At 44.8% G+C, this 23,552-nt stretch overlaps 2 protein-coding genes across 2 annotated transcripts in view; one reads left to right on the top strand and one right to left on the bottom strand.

Annotated features, from left to right (window-relative positions):
* smc2 (structural maintenance of chromosomes 2) overlaps window positions 1-860 on the top strand; it is a 43,916-nt gene extending 43,056 nt beyond the window's left edge. The window contains exon 24 of the mRNA XM_078215322.1: window positions 339-860. Within this exon, the coding sequence (XP_078071448.1) occupies window positions 339-530 (192 nt within the window). The 3' untranslated portion in view covers window positions 531-860. The remainder of the gene's footprint in view (window positions 1-338) is intronic.
* Window positions 861-3,396: 2,536 nt separating this feature from the next.
* Window positions 3,397-22,334, bottom strand: scg5 (secretogranin V). The gene is made up of 6 exons (XM_078215321.1): window positions 22,247-22,334; window positions 21,678-21,897; window positions 14,343-14,492; window positions 10,573-10,685; window positions 7,876-7,929; window positions 3,397-3,733 (listed from the first exon to the last, which is right to left on the bottom strand). Exons 2-6 carry the CDS (start codon window positions 21,889-21,891, stop codon window positions 3,635-3,637), a joined length of 630 nt encoding a protein of 209 aa, XP_078071447.1. The 5' UTR covers window positions 21,892-21,897; window positions 22,247-22,334; the 3' UTR covers window positions 3,397-3,634.
* Between the last annotated feature and the right edge of the window lie 1,218 nt (window positions 22,335-23,552).

Genomic DNA, 23,552 nt, shown 5'->3' with positions numbered 1-23,552 from the left:
GATCATTCTCCTCATTTGAACCTTTGTCCTCTTCATAAACCTTAACAATTTTCCAGAGTTACTTTTCTATACTGGTCATTTCTCAGTGGCTTCTGAAATCCTATGTTTCTTTCTATGAACTTCAACCTTTCACCTTGCCAGTTGTGGTCTTGTCAATGAATGGGAAAGAGTAAATTATCATTGAAAGACAAGGCAAACTCCATTCTCATTCTATAGCCAGGTATGGAGGTATTATTTTATTTGTGTTGCATCTATACAGCAGGAAAGAGGAGGTAGGAATTTCTCTCGTTAAGAAAAGCTATATCCCCATCAATGTGACTCTTTTTTTAATCCTGCAGTTTATTGTGGTGTCACTGAAAGATGGCATGTTCACTAATGCTAACGTCTTATTCAAGACCAAGTTTGTGGATGGCGTGTCAACAGTCACAAGATTTGCTCAGAGCCAGAATGGTTCAGTCACACCCAATCACCTTCCCAGCCAAACAGATAAACAGAAAACAAAAGGGAGGAGGAACAGACTTCAAATATAGTTCTGAAGACCAGACCAGCTTCTTACATAAGGATATATGGCACTGTGCAAGCTATCTTCTGTATATCTAACACTGTACAGCAAAGTTTACTTTTCCCTTTATATTTTCTTGATGCTCTTATACTTCTAATAAACTCTCTTTTGAACACTTCACAGACAATGATAACTTAAAAAAATAAGAATAATTCTACCGAATATTTCTTGCATCAATGTTCAGAAATGCTGATGGCCCAACAATTAAAGGGACAACTGCAAAATTAAATTTTTTTGATATAAACTGTTCTACTTTGATAAATAAAGGAATGATGTACAGTTTGTGCTTTTGATTGCCTCCTGGTTTGGTATGTTCTTGCGTTCATTGCTTCTTTTCCCATCCACTACATAAAGCTTCTGCACAAGACTTTTATACAGCTGCATATTTGAGGATCTGCTACCATTTCTCGCACACTCCTCTGCAGGATACAAGATAACAGTTGTCATTTGATAAGTGATCGCAGAATCGTGCCACAGAAGGATGCCACTTGGCCTGTTGTGTCCTCCTCTCAGACTTTGTTGCAACTTTTTAAAAATGTATTTACGAGATGTAGGTATTTTTGGCTAGGCTAGCATTTATTACCCATCCCTAGTTGCTCTTTAAGAAGGTGGTGAGCTGCCTTCTTGAATTGCTGCAGTCCATGTGGTGTGTAAGTATGCCCACAGTTCTGTTAGGGAGGGAGTTCCAGGATTTTGACCCAGTGTCAGTGAAGGCACGGCGATTATATATTTCCTAGTCAGGAGGGTGAATGACTTGGAGGGGAACCTCCCAGGTATCTAGTGCTTTGACAAAGGGTCATCTGGACTCACGTCAGCTCTTCTTACAGATGCTGCCAGACCTGCTAAGATTTTCCAGCGTTTTCTCTTTGGGTATCTAGTGCCCTTGTCCTAGATGGTCGCAATCATGGGTTTGGAAGGTGCTGCCAAAGGAAACTTGGTGAGTTCCTGCCGAGCATCTTGTAGATGGAACGGGGTTGCCACTCAGGAAGGAGTGAACGTTTGTGGAAGGGATAGCAGATAGGAGGCATCCCAGCTCAACTTTTATAGTTTTCTCTTTAACCGGCTTGTATAAAAATATGGTTGCAAAAATTCTATTCTGCTTTTCGTGGACACTACGCCAATGTACTTGTTTGATAATGATTTGGAAGTTGCTTCACCAGAGGTGTATTGCCACAGTACTAACCATGTTAAATAATAAGGTACAGTCTCTCACTTTTCTCCATACCATTAATGTGCTCCCATCTTAAAAATCTGAGAGTTATTTTTACCCATTCAGTTAATGTCTTCTGAGATTGTGCTACTCAGAAGTCAATAACCAGGAACAAGATTAAAGAAGAAATAGCAGGCCATCTGGATAAGAATGGTTCGATTAAGCAGACGCAGCATGGATTCGTGAGGGGAAAGTCGTGCTTGACGAACTTGTTGGATTTTTATGAAGATGTGACTAGTGCGGTTGACGGAGGGGAACCGGTGTATGTGGTGTTTTTGGATTTCCAAAAGGCGTTTGATAAGGTGCCTCACAAAAGGTTGCTGAAGAAGATTGGGTCACACGGAGTTGGGGGTAGGGTGTTAGCATGGATTGGGGATTGGCTATCCGACAGGAAGCAGAGAGTCGGAATAAATGGGTGCTTTTCTGGTTGGCAGATGGTAACTAGTGGCGTGCCGCAGGGATTGGTACTGGGGCCTCAACTATTTACCATTTATATAGACGATCTGGAGGAGGGGACTGAGTGTAGGGTAACGAAGTTTGCAGACGACACAAAGATAAGTGGAAAAGTGAATCGTGTGGAGGGCGTAGAAGGTCTGCAGAGAGATTTGGACAGGCTGAGTGAGTGGGCAAGGATCTGGCAGATGGAGTATAACGTTAACAAATGCGAGGTTATTCACTTTGGAAGAAATAATAGCAAATTGGATTATTATCTAAATGGAAAGAAATTGCAACATACTGCTGTGCAGAGGGACCTGGGGGTCCTTGTGCATGAGACGCAAAAACCCAGTCTGCAGGTGCAACAGGTGATCAAGAAGGCAAATGGGATGTTGGCCTATATCGCAAGGGGGATAGAATATAAAAGCAGAGATGCCTTGCTGCATCTGTACAGGGCATGGTGAGGCCGCAGCTGGAATACTGTGTGCAGTGTTGGTCCCCTTATTTGCGGGAGGATATATTGGCCTTGGAGGGAGTGCAGAGAAGGTTCACCAGGTTGATACCAGAGATGAGGGGTGTTGATTATGAGGAGAGACTGAGCAGATTGGGTTTGTATTCGTTGGAATTTAGAAGGCTGAGGGGGGATCTTATAGAGACCTATAAGATAATGAAGGGGCTGGATAGGGTAGAGGAGAGATTCTTTCCACTTAGAAAGGAAACTAGAACTAGAGGGCACAGCCTCAAAATAAAGGGGGGTCAGTTTAGGACAGAATTGAGGAGGAACTTCTTCTCTCAGAGGGTGGTGAATCTCTGGAATTCTCTGCCCACTGAAGTGGTGGAGGCTACCTCGTTGAATATGTTTAAATCACGGATAGATGGATTCCTGATCGGTAAGGGAATTAGGGGTTATAGGAATCAGGCGGGTAAGTGGAACTGATCCACTTCAGATCAGCCATGATCTTATTGAATGGCGGGGCAGGCTTGAGGGGCTAGATGGCCTACTCCTGCTCCTATTATGTTCTTAAGTCTGCACTAGAGATGTGAAGCTACTGACTTGAAGTTCTGGGTATTAATGTGTATTGTTAGTTAACAAATATAGTTTGTCAGTGTGCAGTAAAATGAAAATCCAGATGACTGACTGACATTAAAATTAGAACCGTTCAAAATTTGATTAATTTCCAAATGCGTTAAGTTAGTTAAACATTTATTACCATTCTAGTAGAGTCTTGCTCAATTAATATTAATGCAACTATCAAGGCACTGTTGCAAATCTAAGCTGCCATCACTGCCATTGACACAAACAGCCAGACTTTTACTTGTTAGCTACTCATAAACAGTGCACATCATAGCTTTATGATCTTCGATGTGATGATAGATCCGCATCCTATGCAACAAGATGTGGAGTTGTTTTAGATTTGATAATTGATCTACTCCTTGGCATGTCTGTCCTCTTCAGAGAAATGAGGAGCTGATTTCTTGGCGACAACGTTGTTGAGTCTCTTCCCTTGCAGGTACGGGTTGACACTCTGGAAACAAAAGGATCATTTTTAAATCTGACGTCCTATATTGAAATAATATAGTTTAAACTTTACGTTTGCTTTGGGGTCGTTTCCAACAGTATGTTCAGATTGACAGTCTGCGGAAATGGGTTCAGCCCAACCTTTTAGCAAGGTGCCATCTTAGGATGTTGACACCTGTGCCAGGAACAGTGCACTGAAGACTTGTTAACCTGATTGCCACTTAAAATGCCCGTTAGCACTTATTAAAGAGACTGCACTGTATTTTGGCAGCTAGCACTTCAATTGATGCCCTCTCCCAACGGAAACCAGTTTGGGAATTAATGCTGCCTTGGTCTATTTCAAATTTAAGTTTATTTATTAAGTGGGCTTACATTAAAACTTCAATGAAGTTACTGTGGAAAATCAAGTGCTGTTTAAAGCTCTGCTAGTGATTTGATGTCCTGAGGTTTGTGCTACTGCAGAGAGAACCTCAAATACAATAGGAACTACAGATACATCCCATATCCAAACATTCCAAAAACTCTGAAAACTTTGCTGACAAACAAGAATTGCTGTGCGATTAAACCTTCATAGGAGTCACATCCTGGAGGAGGTCCCAAAGCCAGATAGAACAGCACTAACTAGGAGAGAGGGACAGGAGCTTGAAGTAGCATTGTTTCCCATTGTGTAACATTCCTCCTACTCTGGACCTTTTTCACCAAGTGCTGCATCTGAGAATCTGTAAGAAGTCTCACAACACCAGGTTAAAGTCCAACAGGTTTATTTGGTAGCAAATACCATAAGCTTTCGGAGCAGAGGGAGCTCTGCTCCGAAAGCTTATGGTATTTGCTACCAAATAAACCTGTTGGACTTTAACCTGGTGTTGTGAGACTTCTTACTGTGCTTACCCCAGTCCAACGCCGGCATCTCCACATCTGAGAATCTGCGCACCCTTGAGCCATCCTGCAAGATGCTGTTGTATAACAGCCAAATCAGTTCATACATTTAGCGTAAGTGGGTGGAAGGAGCTCTCACACACTGCTTTGCCAAAATTGCATCTGATTAACATTTGAGTGTAAACACACACATTTCTGGTTTAGTGCCTCTGGGCAAATTTACATTGTGGCAATCCACATTTAGGGAATGAAAATTATGCACTGAATCCAGCCTTTCAAATAGGGTAGTCTTAGTCACATTGCATCTATTTAGTGCCTGTTTCATCCTTCTGCCAAAAGAAATCCACTTGTCTACAATGACCATCTTGACTCCATTGAAAAACTTTTATATTCTTTAATTTATATCTTAAGGTGTTCATTTTTCCCCCCACTCTCTTTATCATACATCATTTCTGAACTGCAGGTAGTTAAGCAACTAACAATGTAACAGTGTGAAGTTAGAGCTAGCTGCCAGCTTAGCAGGGCATGGTGAGTCTTTTTTCTTCTTGAGAAATGCTCAATTTTGAGTTAGCATCTTCCTTGGTTTGCTGCAATCAATAATTCAGTAGCTGTGGATAATCAGTCTGTCATAAAATGGAAGAGCTCTGTTGTTTTTCACTGACTTACTGGTTGATTAATGGCTCCAAACAAAAATGCTTTCAATTTTGCCTGACTTCAATTTCATGAAATAATTGGAAGGTTTGGGTTAACTGAAGTAGTTTATTAATACCTCAAGGTGTTGTTGACTTATAGTTTATCTAAACTTAAGAAATGGAACAGTATCAGCAGTCGCTGTTATAGTCCACAGTTAGACGTAATTCTGCAATTGGGCAGCCTGTACTGAACAATCCTGAGTATGTTTTAAAGATAACCATGATGTGGAGATGTCGGCGTTGTATTGGGGTAGGCATAGTAAGAAGTCTCACAACACCAGGTTAAAGTCCAACAGGTTTATTTGGAATCACAAGCTTTCGGAACGCTGCTCCTTCATCAGCTGACTCACCTGATGAAGGAGCAGCACTTCAAAGCTCGTGATTCCAAATAAACCTGTTGGACTTTAAGAAGTCTCACAACAACAGGTTAAAGATAACCAGTTGAGCTCGTTACATGGCCCATTTGCACATGGCAGAAGTGTCATTGGGCAACAAACATTCTCAGGGTGTACATTGTTAGTAGAAAGACCTACATTTTATTATCCATCTCTAATGGTCCTCAGGGATGTACATCCCTGAGGACCATTACAGATGGATAATAAAATATTCGTGGGTATAAATCTTGTTGCTGCTCTGGGTGATATTGCATAAACCTATCGTGGTCAGACTGCTATCTCTAATAGAAGTTATTATTTTCTATGAGCCACTTTATATTCAAGTTTTGCTTGTGTAAAAAGAATGTTGAGGAGCTTGATGTTAGCGCTAAACGGTTTGAAATTATTCAGTAACTAGAATTCAATTATTTAAATAACAGAAAATAGAAATTTAAAAAATCAGATTTGATCTAAGCAACTTGAAACGAAGAAAAGGAAAGCATGAGTCCTGTTTAAAAGTGTGTGACTTCTCAATAGCTACAGAATAGGGAAAGGGGGCTAAATTACAGCAGCCACTACAGGTCAGAGAGGTAGGAGAGAGAAAAGACAATCAGAAATTCTAAAAAGAGAGTGGCAAAATTGGGAAGATAAGTACAGAGGAAATATTAATTAATATGCAGCCACTGAAATCATAGAAACCCTACAGTGCAGAAGGAGACCATTCGGCCCATCGAGTCTGCACCGACTACAATCCCACCCAGGCCCTACCCTCTAATCTATGCATCTCAGGGGCAATTTTAACCTGGCCAATCAACCTAACCCGCACATCTTTGGACTGTGGGAGGAAACCGGAGCACCCGGAGGAAACCCACGCAAACACGAGGAGAATGTGCAAACTCCACACAGACAGTGACCCGAGCCGGGAATCGAACCCGGGACCCTGGAGCTGTGAAGCAGCAGTGCTAACCACTGTGCTACCGTGCCGCCCTGAGTCATAGCTTTGGCACTATTTCTAGCTTGTGTTCACATTTATTCAGAAGCCTACATCAAAAACTCAGGAGGTTAATACAGGATCATTAGCATATGAAATAGGAACTCAGATAGGCACGTTCAAAACTACAGATCACCCAGGATTCAAATCCCACCATGAGGAGGCGATGGCCTGGTGGTATTATCGCGAGACTATTAATCCAGAAACTCAGCTAACGTTCAGATAACCCGGGTTCGAATCCCACCACGGCAGATGCTGAAATTTGAATTCAATAAAAATCTAGAATTAGGAATCTACTGATGACCATGAAACCATTGTCAGTTGTTGTAAAAACCCATCTGGTTCACTAATGTCCTTTTGGGAGGGAGATCTTCCATCCTTACCTGGTCTGGCCTATATGTGACTCCAGAGACACAACAATGTGGTTGACTATTAACTGCCCTCAGGAATGGGTGATAAATGCTGGCCCAGCCAGCGATACCCACATCCCATGAACGAATAAAAAAAAGACATTTTATCAGATGGGTCTGTGTTTAAATCAAAAAATGAAGAGTCAGTGAGTAAATTCAATGGCTCATCTGGTTCCCTCATGCCTTGTTTAAAACAAAATCTGATTCTGTGCAAATATTCTTCAAAACTTACTTTTGATATAAAAAAAATCTTCACTATTCTACTGGGGAATGGAAAGCAATCATTAAATATTGGTTAATTTTCCCTCTTCGCTCTTTCACTCTTTATTTATTTCATAGTGTCTCAAGTAGGCTTACATTGACACTGCAATGAAGTTACTGTGAAAATCCCCTAGTCACCACACTCCGGTGCCCGTTCAGGTTCACTGAGGGAGAATTTAGCACGGCCAATGTACCTAACCAGCACGTCTTTTGGACTGTGGGAGGAAACCAAAGCACCCGGAGGGAACCCACACAGACACGGGGAGAACGTGCATACTCCATGAAGACAGTGACCCAAGCCGGAAATCAAACCTGGGTCCCTGGCACTGTGAGGCAGCAGTGCAAACCACTGTGCCACCGTGCCACCCAAACAGCAAGTGTGCAGTAATTCACAGACCTGTCCATTTTTGGGATATCAGATGAAACTTTTCGGAGCCAGTTTGGGGAATAAATTGAAGATTTTTGGTAACTATTTCAAAATAATATTTGGGTTCGGTTACAAGCAGAAAGAACCAGCCACAGAAAATAAATTCAAGAAAGATTACCCTTCTTCTCCTTCCTGGAGTACCTTTCACATTTCCGTACATCCCATTCTTGTTCTGTGAAGGAATTTAGGCACAAGTTCAAACATATTTACCAGAGCATATTGTTTGTAAGAAATCTTAAAAGATATGAAAACCTCCAGCATTTTCTTTTGTGTTTCTTTCTTGCTATGACACCAATTTAACACAAGCAACCTTAATAAGTCCGTTTATCATTTGTAACGTAAGAAGTTTAACAACACCAGGTTAAAGTCCAACAGGTTTATTTGGTGGCGGGGGCCACACGGGCTTTCGGAGCCTTAAGCCCCTTCTTCAGGTGGGTGGGAGTTCTGTTCGCAGGCGGGGCATGTGGAGACACAAACTCAATTTACAGAGTGGTGGTTGGAATGCGAATGTTTGCAGCTGGTCGGGTCTTTGAGAAGTTTAACAACACCAGGTTAAAGTCCAACAGGTTTATTTGGTAGCAAAAGCCACACAAGCTTTCGGAGCTCTAAGCCCCTTCGGGCTCCGAAAGCTTGTGTGGCTTTTGCTACCAAATAAACCTGTTGGACTTTAACCTGGTGTTGTTAAACTTCTTACTGTGTTTACCCCAGTCCAACGCCGGCATCTCCACATCGGGTCTTTGGGGTGCAGGCAATGTGAGTGGAGAGAGCATCGGGACAGGTTGGGGAGATGTGTATTGTCTTGAGACAATACACATCTCTTTAACCTGTCTTAATGCTCTCTCCACTCACATTGTTTGTATCTTAAAGACTTGATTAGCTGTATTTGCATTCCAACCATTATTCTGTAAATTGAGTTTGTGTCTTTATATGCCCTGTTTGTCAAACTTCCCACTGTGTTTACCCCAGTCCAACGCCGGCATCTCCACATCAGTGTTTGATGGGGACAATGTCGAGGGAGCTTTACTCTGTATCTAACCCCGTGCTGTACCTGCCCTGGGAGTGTTTAATGGGGACAGTGTCGAGGGAGCTTTACTCTGTATCTAATCCCATGCTGTACCTGTCCTGGGAGTGTTTAATGGGGACAGTGTCGAGGGAGCTTTACTCTGTATCTAATCCCATGCTGTACCTGTCTTGGGTGTGTTCTGCTCCTATATCGTATGAACTTATAAACTACAATTTATGTGACTCTTGGACTCACAAAGAAATGTCCTGGACACTCGACTGAAACCTCAGTCAACTTTGTTTTATTGTTCTCGTGTAGCTGAGAGATGGACTGGATTTTCAGACATTCCTGGTTTAAGTCTGTGAGGCTTAATCATTATTTGGGACCGTTAGTGATGTATTAAATTGATTTTACAGATGAAGTGAACTGTATTTTTTCATTTCTATTCACCCTGCATCCTCACACAGAAGGGAGTTCTCTTAAAGCTGGTACCAGAATAAACCCATTCTGAATGGGGAATTGAGAGCAGGTCGGAGCTGGTGTTCCAGTAGAAATCACTCGTAAGGAAATGCTGATTCCCCCCCTTGTCAGACGTTTAGGCCGGAAATGTTACCGGCACGTCCGCCTGAGGCTCGTAAGATCACGCTCGAGGCCAACGGAGAATGCCGTTCGGCGAGCCTCGCCCGCCTCGATTTTGGGGCGGGAGTGCCGGTAAAATCAAGGCTTTATTCTCCAGAGTTGTTCTAACAGCCTTTATATCCATCTCCACAATCACAGTAAGAATATCGTGTTGCTCCATCTACAATCCTTTCAGACGTCATTTTTAAAAAAAAGATATTGTTTATATGATGTTAGATCTTGCCGTCACCGGCCTGCCTATTGAAATAACAATATTTCTGGAGCACAGGATGCAATTTGACTTCTAAACAAATTAAAATGACCAACTTGAATAAAAATGGTATTTACTCAGTGAACTGGGGTCAGTCAACGTCTCCAATAGTTACAGCAACACAATTATGTTGGTTTAGCCAAATGAGCTGCCCAAATAAGACGTGGAGATCATAAGACTGTAAGATATAGGAGCAGAATTAGGCCATTCGGCCCATCGAGTCTGCTCTGACATTCAATCATGGCTAATTTGATTCTCATCCCATTCTCCTGCCTTCTCCCCGTAACATAGAATCCCTACAATGCAGAAGGAGGCCATTTGGCCCATCGAGTCTGCACCGACCACAATCCCACTTAGACCCTATCCCATCACCCCATGCAGTTTACCCTAGCTCGTCCCCCTGACACTAAGGGGCAATTTAGTATGGCCAATCCACCTAACCCGCACATCTTTGGACTGTGGGAGGAACCGGAGCTCCCAAAGGAAACCCACGCAGACACGGGGATAACATGCAAACTCCACACAGACAGTGACCTGAGGCCGGGAATCGAACTCGGGTCCCTGGCGCTGTGAGGCAGCAGTGCTAACCACTGTGCCACCGGGCCGCCCAAGCCTTGATCCCCTTATTGATCAAGAACCTATCTATCTCTGTCTTAAAGACACTCAATGACCTGGCCTCCATAGCCTTCTGCGGCAAAGAGTTCCACAGATTCACCACCTTCTGGCTGAAGAAATTCCTCCTCATCTCAGTTTTAAAGGAGCGTCCCTTCACTCTGAGGTTGTGCCCTCGAGTTATAGTCTCTCCCACTAGTGGAAACGTCCTCTCCACCTCCACTCTATCCAGGCCTCTCAGTGTTCTGTAAGACACCTTGTCATTACAATTGTCTAGTGAGGATATGAAATGAAATAGAGAGGACACTTACCCACTTTCCCATGGCTGGGTAATCATGCTGAGGGTCAAAGAGCCGCTGGTGGAGTTGGTAGTCACTGCTGAATTTGGCTGTATCAGGCGTATGTTCCAAGCATCCTTCGACAGCTGAAAACAATCATACACCTTCCTGAGTGGTGCATCATCTTACACATCAACCTTACCTTGAAGCCTGTGAATTCATTCATTTATGGGCCGTGGGTGTCGCTGGCTAGGCCAGCATGCATTACCCACCCCTGTGGTCGCCCATGAGAAAGTGGTGGTGAGCCGCCTTCTTGAACCGCTGCAGTCCCTGTGATGTAGGTACACCCACAATGCTGATAGGCAGGGATTTAGACCCAGGCACAGTGAATGGATGGCCGATATAATAACAAGTTGGGATGGTGTGTGACTGGGGGGAAATTTGCAGGCGATGGTGTTCCCACACATCTGCTGCCTTCTAGGTGGTGGCTGTTGCAGTTTTGAAGTAAAGTTTATTTATTAGTCACAAGTAAAGCTTACATTAACACTGCAATAAAGTTACTGTGAAATTCCCCTAATCGGCACAGTCCGGCGCCTGTTTGGGTCAATGCACCCTAACCAGCACGTCTTTCAGAATGTGGGAGGAAACCGGAGCACCCGGAGGAAACCCACGCAGACATGGGGAGAACATGCAAACTCCACACAGACAGTGACCCAAACCGGGAATCAAACCCGGGTCCCTGGCGCTGTGAAGCAGCAGTGCTAACCACTGTGTCCCTGTGCCAACCCAACTCCCAAGGGAGTTGTCAAAGGAGCCCTGGCAAGTCATTGCAGTCTATTTTGTCATTGGTACACAATTCAGTGGGTGATGGTGGCGAGAATGTTTAGGGACCATTTACCATGTTGTTAATGGCAGTTTGAAGAGTTGTTTCATAGGCAAGCGAGCTCCATTTCGCATCATTAAATAACCTTGGGCTTTCACTCACACCTCACTTAAGCATGAAGCCTTTTCTCAAATAACCAATAAGGAGACACTGCTCCAGTGTCACCAACCAAAAACAAGAGTGTCCCTTCCCCCTCCTCACCCACCCACCCAATCTTCAAAGGGGATGAATGGGGAAGCAGTGGCGCAGATTGGTCATCCAGAGACAGAGGGTAATGCTCTGGGGACATAGATTCAAATGGGGAGACAATGGCCTATTAATCCAGAAACTCAGCTAATGTTCTCGGGTTTTGGCTTCAAATCCCACACGTGGCAGATGGTGGAATTTAAACTCAATAAAAAATATCTGGAATTAAGAATCTACTGATGACCATGAAACCATTGTCGATTGTCGGAAAAACCCATCTGGTTCACTAATGTCCTTTAGGGAAGGAAATCTGCCGTCATTACCCGATCTGGCCTACACGTGACTCCAGAGCCACAGCAATGTGGTTGACTCTCAACTGCCCTCCAAGGGCAACTAGGGATGGGCAATAAATGCTGGCCAGCCAGCGACGCCCATGTCCCACGAATGAATAAAAAAAAGGATGGTGAAATTTGAGTTCAATAAGAATCTGGGACTAAAAGTCTACTGATGACGGTGAAACAATTGTCATCTGTCAGAAAAACCCATCTGGTTCGCTAACGTCCCTTTAGGGAAGGAAATCTGTCATCCTTACCTGGCCTACATGTGACTCCAGAGGCACAGCAATGTGGTTGACTCTTAAAATGACTTCTGAAATATGGTTAGTTCCAGGACAATTAGTTAATGAATACTGACCCAGCTAGTGACACCACATCCCCAGAACAAATGTTTAATCATGTAACTGTAAAGGATGAGTCTGAGGGAGAGTCTGGGTGGGTCCAAGAGGAAAGTCCTTGATTTGTCCAATTCCCACTCCTTCCATTTTTAATGTAGAAATTCAGAAGCTGTTACCAGTGATTCCTCACTCCCTCCCTTAGTAGATCCTTAAAACTCAATTTCCAGCTCACCAAGCAAGCTATGGCATCTTCAAGGATTTCTAGAGCATAAAAATGAAAGGTGATTTCAATTTGAGTGGTTTCTGAAGGTTTCCCTCTGTGGAGATCCGCAGTGCATCGTGGGAGGGACTGACTCACTGACAACAGTTTCTGAATCTCGATATTTACCTGCATCCCAGAAACGGTTGTGGGTTTCATAGCTTGACAACTGCGAAGGACAGGCGCAGGTACAAGTGCAAGTGGACACGTGGGAAATCTTAACATTCAATCAATGCCTTGGGTGAATTGCAGTGAAGTATTCTTACCAATATCAAAGTAAGGTTTAATGTGCAAATTAAAATGTTGAAAAGATACTATTACAAAAGTAGAATAATTGTCCTGGGAGCAGAGTCTTTGAGCTAGAGGTAGATAGGTTCTTGATAAGGAAGTTGCTGAAAGGTTATTGGGCGGATGTGGAGGAGTTGAGATTATAATCAGATCAGCCATGATCTTATTGAATGGTGGAGCAGATTCATAGAAACTAGAAGCAGGAATAGGCCATTCGGCCCTTCGAGCCTGCTCCGCCATTCATTTTGATCATGGCTGATCATCAAATTCAATATCCTGATCCCTCCCCACATATCGCTTGATCCCTTTAGCCCCAAGAGCTACATCTAATTTCTTCTTGAAATCACACAATCACCGAATCCCTACAGTGCAGAAGGAGGCCATTCGGCCCATCGGGTCTGCACTGACCACAATCCCACCCAAGACCTATTCCTGTAACCCCACAATTTACCCTGCAAACCCCCCTGACACTAGGGTCAATTTAGCATGGCCAATCAACCTAACCCGCACATCTGTGGGACTGTGGGAGGAAACCCACGCAGACATGGGGAGAATGTGCAAACTCCACACAGACAGTGACCTGAGGCCGGAATTGAACCTGGGTCCCTGACGCTTTGAGGCAGCAGTGCTAACCACTGTTGTGGCCTCAACTACTTTCTGTGGTAGTGAATTCCACACATTCACCACCCTCTGGGTGAAGAAATTTCTCCTCACCTCAGTCCTAAAAGGTTTACTCCTTATCCTCAAACTATGACCCCTAGTTCTGGACTCCCACACCACCGGGAACATTCTTTCTGAATCTACCCTGTCTAAACTTGTTAGAATTTTATGAATTTTGATGAGATCCCCTCTCACTCTTCTAAACTCCAATGAATATAATTCTAACCTACTTAGTCTCTCTTCATATGACAGATCTGCCATCCCAGGAATCAGCCTGGTAAACCTTCGCTGTACTCCCTCTATAGCAAGGACATCCTTCCTCAGATAAGGACACCAAAACTGCACACAATACTCCAGGTGTGGCCTCACCAACACCCTGTACAATTGCACCAAAACATCCCTTTCCCTATACTCAAATCCTCTCGCTATGAAGGTCACCATAACATTTGCCTTCTTTGCTGCCTGCTGTACCTGCCTCTCACTTTCAGCGACTGCTGCTTGAAGACTCCAAGGTCTCGTTGAGTATCCACCTCCCTCAATTTACGCCCATTCAAGCAATAATTTGTCTGCCTATTATTGCTACATTTATCCACATTATGCTGCATCTGCCATGCAGATGCCCACACACTCAGCCTGTCCAAATCACATTGAAGCATCTTTGCATCCTCCTCACTCTTCTAAACTCCAGTGAATACAATCCTAACCAACTTAGTCTTTCCTGATATGACAGACCTGCCATCCCAGGCTCGAGGAACGCCTGCTCCTAATTTGTATGTTTGCATGTCATAAGTTTTCATTTGCTCTTCCATGTAGATGCTTGTGTCAAAAGTGAAATCCTGAGGCAGATGAATTACCTTTTCTTCCCAAAGGACAGGGGTTAGGTGGATTAGGATATCCTTGATCCTGATTAAAATTCTTTGGTATGTTGTCTCCGGTAAGCTCTGCCACGATGTTGGGGATGTTGCCGTAGGGACCCAGGTGTTGCAATCCTTCATGGGCACCTCCTAAAGACAACACCGGAGAGAAATATTCTGTGTAAGAGGAGCTTTCCTTCAGCAATATCAGAGAACTACATCCTGTTCCTGTTTAACAACTATAACACTCATTCGTAATCACAGCACAAGGCATTCCCGTGAAATGGGAATGCGGATATCAATATTGAAACAAAAATGCTGGAAAATCTCAGCAGGTCTGACAGCATCTGTGTGGAGAGAGAATAGAGCCAACGTTTCGAGCCTGGATAACCCTAGATGATGTGGATGGCTACTATAGACACCGCAAACTGCCGGCTCCAAGTGGAGAGGATCTCCAAGGAGATCGTGCATATCGACACAGACATCAAATTTCTACAAAGATGCAAGAAAGCAGACAAGATAACCCTAGTTGAGGGCCATCTAGACTTGAAACGTTGGTTCTATTCTCTCTCCACAGATGCTGTCAGACCTGCTGAGATTTTCCAGCATTTTCTGTTTCTGTTTCAGATTCCAGCATCCGTAGTAATTTGCTTTTATCAATATGGGTGAAACTGCACAGGAGAAACCTTCGAACTATCATGAAAAGGACAACTTTAGTTGGTGATAATGCAACAACAAAATAAAAACATATTCTGCTTGGATTCCCAAGATTAATCTTTGTGGGAGAATGGAGCTGAACATTGTAATTACCTTGGTTATTTATTGGTCTGGATGTACAGCTCCATCAATAGGGTGTGTTTGTTTTCTAAATGTGCTGTCTTCCCCTTTCAAAGATCGTATTTGTTTTCTCGTCAAATGTTCACATTTCCCTCTTTTCCCTCTCCTGGGTTTGATCCCTGAGCTGTGCGGAGTTATCGGATTCAAATAATGGGCTGAGTGCCGTCCCCTCCAGTGTTTCCAGATTAGGGATGGAATATTGGCTGTGGCTCCAAATTTGGAGCAGTTCCTCTGGCTTTTGCTACTAGTTTATTTATTTTTAGACGGCACGGTGGCACAGTGGTTAGCACCGCTGCCTCATAGTGCCAGGGACCCAGGTTCGATTCCAGCCTCAGGTCACTGTCTGTGTGTGGAGTTTGCACGTTCTCCCCGTGTCTGTGTGGGTTTCCTCCGGGTGCTCCGGTTTCCTCCCACACTCCAAAGATGTGCGGGTTGGGTTGATTGGCCATGATAAATTGCCCCAAACAAACTCCCATCACAGCCTTACTCTTCCTCCTCTTTCTATTCTCCCCTAGCCTCGCAGTCCTCAGCGACTGAGATCCTCACACTCCTCTAACTGTGATCTCCTCTGCATGTTGGGGGATTTAACAGGGTAAATATGGGGTCACGGGGATAGGGCCTGGGTGGGATCGTGATCGGTGCAGACTCGATGGGCTGAATAGCCTCCTTCTGCACTATAGCGATTCTATGATTCTGTGATTAGTGTCACAAGTAGGCTTACATTAACACTGCGATGAAGTTAGTGTGAAAATCCCCCAGTCACCACACTCCGGTGCCTGTTCGGGTACACTGAGGGAGAATTTAGCATGGCCAATGCACCTAACCAGCACATCTTTCGGACTGTGGGAGGAAACCGGAGCACCCGGAGGAAACCCACGCAGACACGGGGAGAACGTGCAGACTCCACACAGACAGTGACCCAAGCCAGGAACCGAACCCGGGTCCCTGGCGCTGTGAGGCAGCAGCGCTGACCACTGTGCCACCGTGCCGCCCACATTAACCAACAATTATAATAGGGTCTGGTTGTTCCATCTCTCACCCCTTAAACCTCTAGGTGGGGGAAACAATGGTAAAAAAGGGGATGGAGTGAGAGATCTTTCTAATGACCTTAGTGAGCTATATTTGAAAAAATAAGTTACATATTTTTTGGATACACTCAGCAGCTCAGGCAACACCTGCTTCCAGCACTTTCAGCTTCAGATTTCCAGCGTCCGGTATTTTTTTGCTTTAGCAGCTGAAGGCACAGCCATTAATGCCGGGAATGATTAAAATCTGGGATGCGGAGGAGATCAGATTTAGAGGAGTGTGAGGATCTCAGTCTCTGAGGATTGCGAGGCTAGGGGAGAATAGAAAGGGGAGGAGGAGTAAGGCTGTGATGGGAGTCTGTTAGGAACTTCGCTGTTGTTAAATGCAAGAAAATTCAGTAACCCAGAAGGGCAATTTGGAACATTGGTTCTCAATTTGGTCAAATGTGAGGAAAGATATGCAAACCAGTGAGGAACAGTTGTGTCTTGTTGTAATCAATTAATAAAGAATAGTTATTAACTTTAAAAATACACAAGAAAGACTACAATACACTACAGCAGCACTCTTAACTACAATAATGGCTACACACACAGTATGTCATGAAGTTAACCCTTGTTCCAACTACCTACAATTCCTGAACTCTGAGAAACAAACCCTTTCCCAAACAACATCCAGAATTATATAACTCTATGAGCTAAATCCAGGACATAATTACCGGCCATAAGTTCTCTTCCAGTCTGGGAAAACCTTTCTTCAGTTCAGTGTAGCATTTCTTCACTTTCAGAGTTTTTAAAAGGTTAGCTTTTAGTTACCACTTGTTCTCAGGAGAGCCTGTTATGTCTAGCTGAGTGTGGTTGTGCTGGTAGCTGCCCCAACCCTCCTGCATTCAGTTATCCTGCTATAGATATATGGTTTCCCTCCTTTGGTGTTACCCTATCCAGATAACCCCAGGCTTTTCGCACATAGGTGCAAATTATTTCCTTATCTCTGCACTTTGAACTCATCTCTTTTAAGTTCTAACATCTATTTCTGTGCAGCATTGTTCACCCTCTAGTGACATAGGTAAATATTGCCTCTAGGAGAGGCAGTGGTATTGTCGCTGGGGCTAGTAATCTAGAGACCCAGGGTAATGTTCTGGGGGCCCGGGTTCGAATCCCACCGCGGTAGATGGTGAACTTTGAATTCAATAAAAAATCTGGAATTAAAAGTCTAACGATGACCACAATACCACTGCTGATTGACGTAAAAACCCATCTGGCTCATTAATGTCTTTCAGGGAAGGAAATCTGCCATCCTTACCTGGTCTGGCCTACATGTGACTCCAGAACCACAGCAATGTGATTGAGTCTTAAGTGCCCTCAGGGTTGCCCACATTCCATGAACAAATAAAAAAATAGAGGCTCTCAGTCCATCATTGGTTAGAACACGCGAGAGAAGAATCCTGCTTCGGACACCAAGAAGTAGACTTTGTAATCTTGAGTACATCAACAACCGGTTTTTATGAACAGCTCGTAACTATGGATATAGACAGAAGTGGGTACAGATACCCGTCCTGGGCCTTTACCCATCTCTAGACTGATCCTGGCTATGGGTCATGTGCCTTCTTACATCACTGTGTGGGCGGGACTGCACTCAGTCCCACATTAACCCTACACTGAGCTTGAGTATAAGAACTGTCAAGAAGAAGAAAAGGCCCATTATGTGTCATTTATAATGTCAGGTGTGCTTGAGTGGTTAGCACTGGTTAATTTTACATTATTTATTTTTAACTATACGCAGGTGACGAGCATTAAATGTGGTTTCAGTCGAGCGCATGTACAGAGGCTGAAAGTGCGGGGAGGTTGGGTTAGGAGTCACAGGCTTGTAATGTTTCACTCTGTAAATAAATCGGATACTATGGCTTGCAGGATCATCCTTCGCCAACTGACTTTCCGTAATAGTACAGCAATGTCAGCCCGAATTCTACCACTCTGTGGTGAACCATCGTTGGTTCCCACTGGATAGTACTGAGCCAGGGTCTGGCCAGTACTACAAGGATGTACATATGTTACTGTTGGGTTGTGCTACTTGTTGCTGTTGGGGTTAGGGTGGGGTTGTTACACCTTTGTACTGTAGTGTTGTGGCACATCCCAGTCGGGCTCCGCCTCCTGGGAGAGGTATAAAAGTCCCTGCTCTGGCTGGGACCCCTCAGTCTGGGATCGTGTATATAATTATTGGCTGCTTCATTACAGTAAATAAAAGCCTTTATTTCCCGAGCATCTAGCCTCGTGTTTGATAACGCGCATCAATTTTATTTACTGTTGTTAAACTCTCGTCGAGAAAAAAAAAGAGAGTATGGAGCAGATCCTGAAGCCGGAACGCCTTACACTAGATCCACGTGCGGTGGGCGCCTCTAACACCTTCGACCACTGGCTGAAGTGCTTCGAAGACTACCTGGCAGCCTCCGCAGCGGTCACCACAGATGATGACAGACTCCGGGTCCTCCATGCGAGGGTAAGTGACACTGTCTACCTCGCGATCCGTGCGGCCACCGATTACACAAAGGCCCTCGAGCTTCTGAAGAAGCGTTATATCAAACCGCCCAATGAAATACACGCTCGTTACCTCTTAGCCACTCGACGACGGCAGTCTGGCGAAACGATGGAGGAATATGCGAACGAGCTCCTACAGCTAGCCAGGGGCTATAACTGCAAAGCTGTGTCGGCTGAGCAGAGCATGAACGACCTCGCCCGAGATGCGTTTGTGGCGGGAGTCGCATCACGCCCCGCCTGCCACGGGAGTCGGAGGCAGGTGAGGGGCGGAGCCCAGGAAGGTCCATTGACCTCGGGTGGAATTTTACGGCTTCAGGACGAGTGAGGCCCTAAAATCCCTCCCATTATCACTGAGTGCGAAGCTTGCGGGTTCCAATCCCGCTGTTGGGCTGAATGGCCTGTTTCTGTGCTGTCCATTCTATATAGTTGTTATATAGAATCTGACCAGGTGGCTGCAGATGACGGCATCAAGAGTGTGATGAGAGGAAGGGACAAAGCCAGGGGCAGATAATTGAAGGACTCCTGGTGTAAAGGAGGGAAGAGAAGCCATTACTCCAGCTGTGCTGGCTGCATCTGGATGAGTTTGGCATGGAACCACTTTAGGGTTTCCAGAGAAAAGGGATGCTGAAGATGGGAGGATAATTAAGAGCGGGCAGCTGGATGTTTCTTGTGGAGAGGCAAACATTAACAATGCCAGCAAGCATGGGAGCCAAAAATGGCAGTCTGATCAAGAGTTGAATGGAAAGAAGATTTAGGGAGTTGGTCTGGTAAAAATGTCTGGAAACCATGACTGTCCACAGCTTTGTCAACTTGGCCATCCCATGATATTGTCACCATGACGTGGTGATGCCGGCGTTGGACTGGGTTGGGCACAGTAAGAAGTCTCACAACACCAAGTCCAACAAGTTTATTTGGTAGCACAAGCTTTCGGAGTGTCGCTCCTTCTTCAGGTGAGTGAAGAGTTCAGTTCACAAACAGGGCATATAAAGACACAAACTCAATTACAAGATAATGGTTGGAATGCGAGTCTTTACGGGTAATCAAGTCTTTACAGGTTCAGACAATGTCAGTGGAGAGTGGGTTAAGCACGGGTTAAAGAGATGTGTATTGTCTCCAGCCAGGACAGTTAGTGAGATTTTGCAAGCCCCGGCAAGTCGTGAGGGTTACAGGTCACAACGCAGAATCGCTGAGCAGAAACTGATAGCCAAGTTCCGCACACATGAGGATGGCCTCAACTGGGATCTTAGGTTCATGTCACACTACCTGTAACCCACATGACTTGCAAAAATCTTACTAACGGTCCTGACTTGAGACAATTTACGCCTCTTTAACCTGTGCTTAACCCTCTCTCCACTCACATTGTCTGTACCTGTAAAGAATTGATTACCTGTTAAGACTCGCATTCCATCCATTAACTTGCAATTAAGTCTGTATCTATATATGTCCTGTTTGTGAACCCAACTCTCCACTCACCTGATGAAGGGGCAACGCTCCGAAAGCTCGTGCTACCAAATACACCTGTTGGATTTTAACCTGGTGTTGTGAGACTCCTTATTATTGTCATTATGTCAGTTGTATTATAAATATAACCTTTTGTCTTAAAATCTTCCAAAATTCAATAAAATTTCAAAGAATTCAAAGCACAGAACCTGTGCACAGGTGAACAGCCTGTGAACAAAGCTCAGAAGCACAAAGGCCATTCAGCCCAACAGTGTTTATGTTCCACGCCACGATGGGCAACCTCAGCTGGTGAGTGGGCGGCATGAGTGGCCCTCCTTCATCTCAGTGGGCCGCAAGATTGAAATCGGGCTTGTTCACTAACCGTGACCCTATGAATAAGAATAAATACATTCAATACACGCTGAATATTTCAGAACAAGTTATAGGAAATGCTTAATCATTTCTATATTAATAGAACTCTCATCAACTTCAAATGGCAAAAGCAAAATAAATATTTACACTTTGGACGCAGAGGGAACACACAGCTCCCGCAGTCAGTGTTGTGAGCAATCAGCACGCACCTCACTTCACTTGTCCTTGCTTTACGGTGAATCACTTCAGTCAGACCGGTCGGAAAAAAACTACACGGACAGGAATCAGCGGAATGTGGCAACCCTGCACCTGGGCAACAAAATGTCTCGTGGGGGCCGCGCTCAGAACCCAGATGGGCCACATGTGGTCCCCATGTTGCAGTTTACCCATCACTGTTCCACACAATCTTCTCATCCCTATTTTATTTCTCTATCAGCATATCCTTCGACTTCCTCTCCAATATGTTTATCCCATCTTCCAAATAAAGATATCGATCCCATTCCTCGTGGTAATGAGCTCCACATTCTCATAGAATCATAAAATCCGTATAGTGCAGAAGGAGGCCATTCGGCCCATCGAACCTCGCCAACAATTCCACCCAGGCCCAATCCGCGTAACCTCACATAATCCCCCTGACACTAAGGGGTAATTTGGCATGGCCAGTCCACCTAACCTTCAATCTTGTGGCCCACTGAGGTGAAGGAGGCCACTCATGTAGCCCACTCACTAGCCTAGGTTGCCTATCTCTGATGTGGAACATAAATACTTTTGGGCTGAATGGCCTGTTACGTGCTTTGAATTCTTTGAAATTTTATTGAATTTTAGAAGTTTTTAAGGAAACCGGAGCACCTGGAAACACACGCAGACACAGAGAGAAAGTGCAGACTCCGTATAGACAGTGACCCAAACTGGGAATCGAACCCAGGCCCCTGGCGCGGTGAGGCAGCAGTGCTAACCACTGCTCTTTGGATGGAGAAGTTTCTTTTGAATTCCCTATTAAAAGCTACAATTTATTATCTGATGTCCACACTCACAATATTTTCCAGGGCTTTGCAAATCGAGAGGGAAAGATTTTGGGTGCCCGGCCACGCCTCACTGCGATTGGCAGAACATCGTTGGAACCCATTACCTTCAATACTCTGCGGTCCCACCAGATTGGGGGCCTGGTGAGCCGTGTACTCCACCCTCGGCCGAGCGATGCCCAATTGCTCCATGACGCCATGCAGCAAGCGCTGGAGGTCCGCCTCGGACACCTGGTCCGGATGCTGGGAGCTGGGAGCGGCGGTTAGAGCCCAGGTTACCACTGCCAGCATCACCGCCCCGAACATGGTGCCTGAGGGCATCCCCACCTGCAGACGAGGGAGAGGGAGACGGAAAGGGAGAGAGAGATTCTGACTGATAAAGACAACTAGCAAAGCGGAGAATTCATCCACTCAACACCCAGAACAGTCACTCAAACCGCTTGAAATTAAATCAAATATTGCGGAGAAGGAACCGCACCGAGATGGGCAATGACGTACATAAACTGCTGGTCTAGAAATCATCGCAGTAAATAATACTAAAAACATCATGCTGGTGATACCCATCTCTCGGTTGCATCAATTGTAATCATTCATTGAAAGCAATTACTGCAATCTTGCATTCATTTTTAAGTGGCCCCAAGACGTTAGAATTTAACCTCAGTCAGTCAGGACTTACCTTGGATCAGTTAATGCTACCTTGTGTTCTTGGGTAATGAAGGAGATGTCAATGTTGTTTCCTCAGCTTCTGCTGTCCTTTGTTATCTGCTGTGAATAATTCATTTGCCGTTGCCTAGGCAACCGGGGCAGTGACATCATCTGCCAAAGGGGATTGGTTGCTGCGGAGAATTTTCCATTTGCTTTCACCAGTGCAGCCACAGGATGGTTGCTGCGTTACCGTCTGACCGGTAACTCTTCAAAAAACAGCGGTGACAAAAATAGACACGCACAGAGAGCTTAACCCCTTTCCATTATCTGTGAAAGACATTGCCAATCTCACCTTTGTGTTTTGAAACCTAGCTCTCACTGACTGGTAGATGCCACGTACGTGGGAGGGTTACTTAGCCCCCTCCCCCCCACCCCCACCCCCACCCTGCCTGCAGGACCCATACGGACTCCTGATGCAAGATGGCAGCTACCAAAAAACCTAACATTTCCTCCCTTGTAATTGAGATTTTTTCAAACGGGTCAACACATCTCTCTGAGACAATACCAGTCAACATGTCCCTCTCCTTTGTGAATACTGATGCAAAGTATTCATTTAGGATCTCTCCTACTTCCTTTGGTTCTAAGCATAATTCCCCTCCTTTGTCCCTGAGAGGTCCGATTCTTTCCCTAACAACCCTCTTGTTCCTAACGTATGTATAAAATGCCTTAGGATTCTCCTTAATCCTGTCTGCCAAGGACATTTCGTGACCCCTTTTTGCCCTTCTAAGTCCCTACTTTCTCTGTATTCCTCCAGTGCTCTATCTGTTTTTAGCTGCCTGGACCTCATGTATGCCTCTTTTTTCTTTTTGATTAGACCCACAGTTTCACTGGTTATCCACGGCTCTTGAATCCTACCTTTCCTATCCTTCCTCTTTACAGGCACATGCCTGTCCTGCAGTCCTATCAACTGCTCCTTAAAAGACTCCCACATGCCAGATGTGGATTTACCCTCGAACAGCCTCTCCCAATCAACAGCCACCAAATCCTGCCTAATCCGGCTGTAGTTAGCCTTCCCCCAATTCAGTACCTTACCCATAGGACAACACTCATCTTTTTCCATTACTATCCTAAAGTTTACAGAATTGTGGTCACTATTTGCCACATGTTCCCCTACTGCAACTTTGATGACCTGACCGGGCTCATTCCCCAGTACTAGGTCCAGTATAGCCCCCTTTCTAGTTGGACTATATCCTATTGTTCCAAAGAACCTTCCTGTGCACATTTTATAAATTCTTCCCCGTCCAGGCCCCCAGCCCTAAGTGATTTCCAGTCTATGT

The sequence above is a fragment of the Mustelus asterias genome, chromosome 6, assembly GCF_964213995.1.
Source record: "Mustelus asterias chromosome 6, sMusAst1.hap1.1, whole genome shotgun sequence".
Taxonomy (NCBI): Eukaryota; Metazoa; Chordata; class Chondrichthyes; order Carcharhiniformes; family Triakidae; genus Mustelus; species Mustelus asterias.
This window is presented reverse-complemented; position numbering and strand designations above follow the sequence as displayed.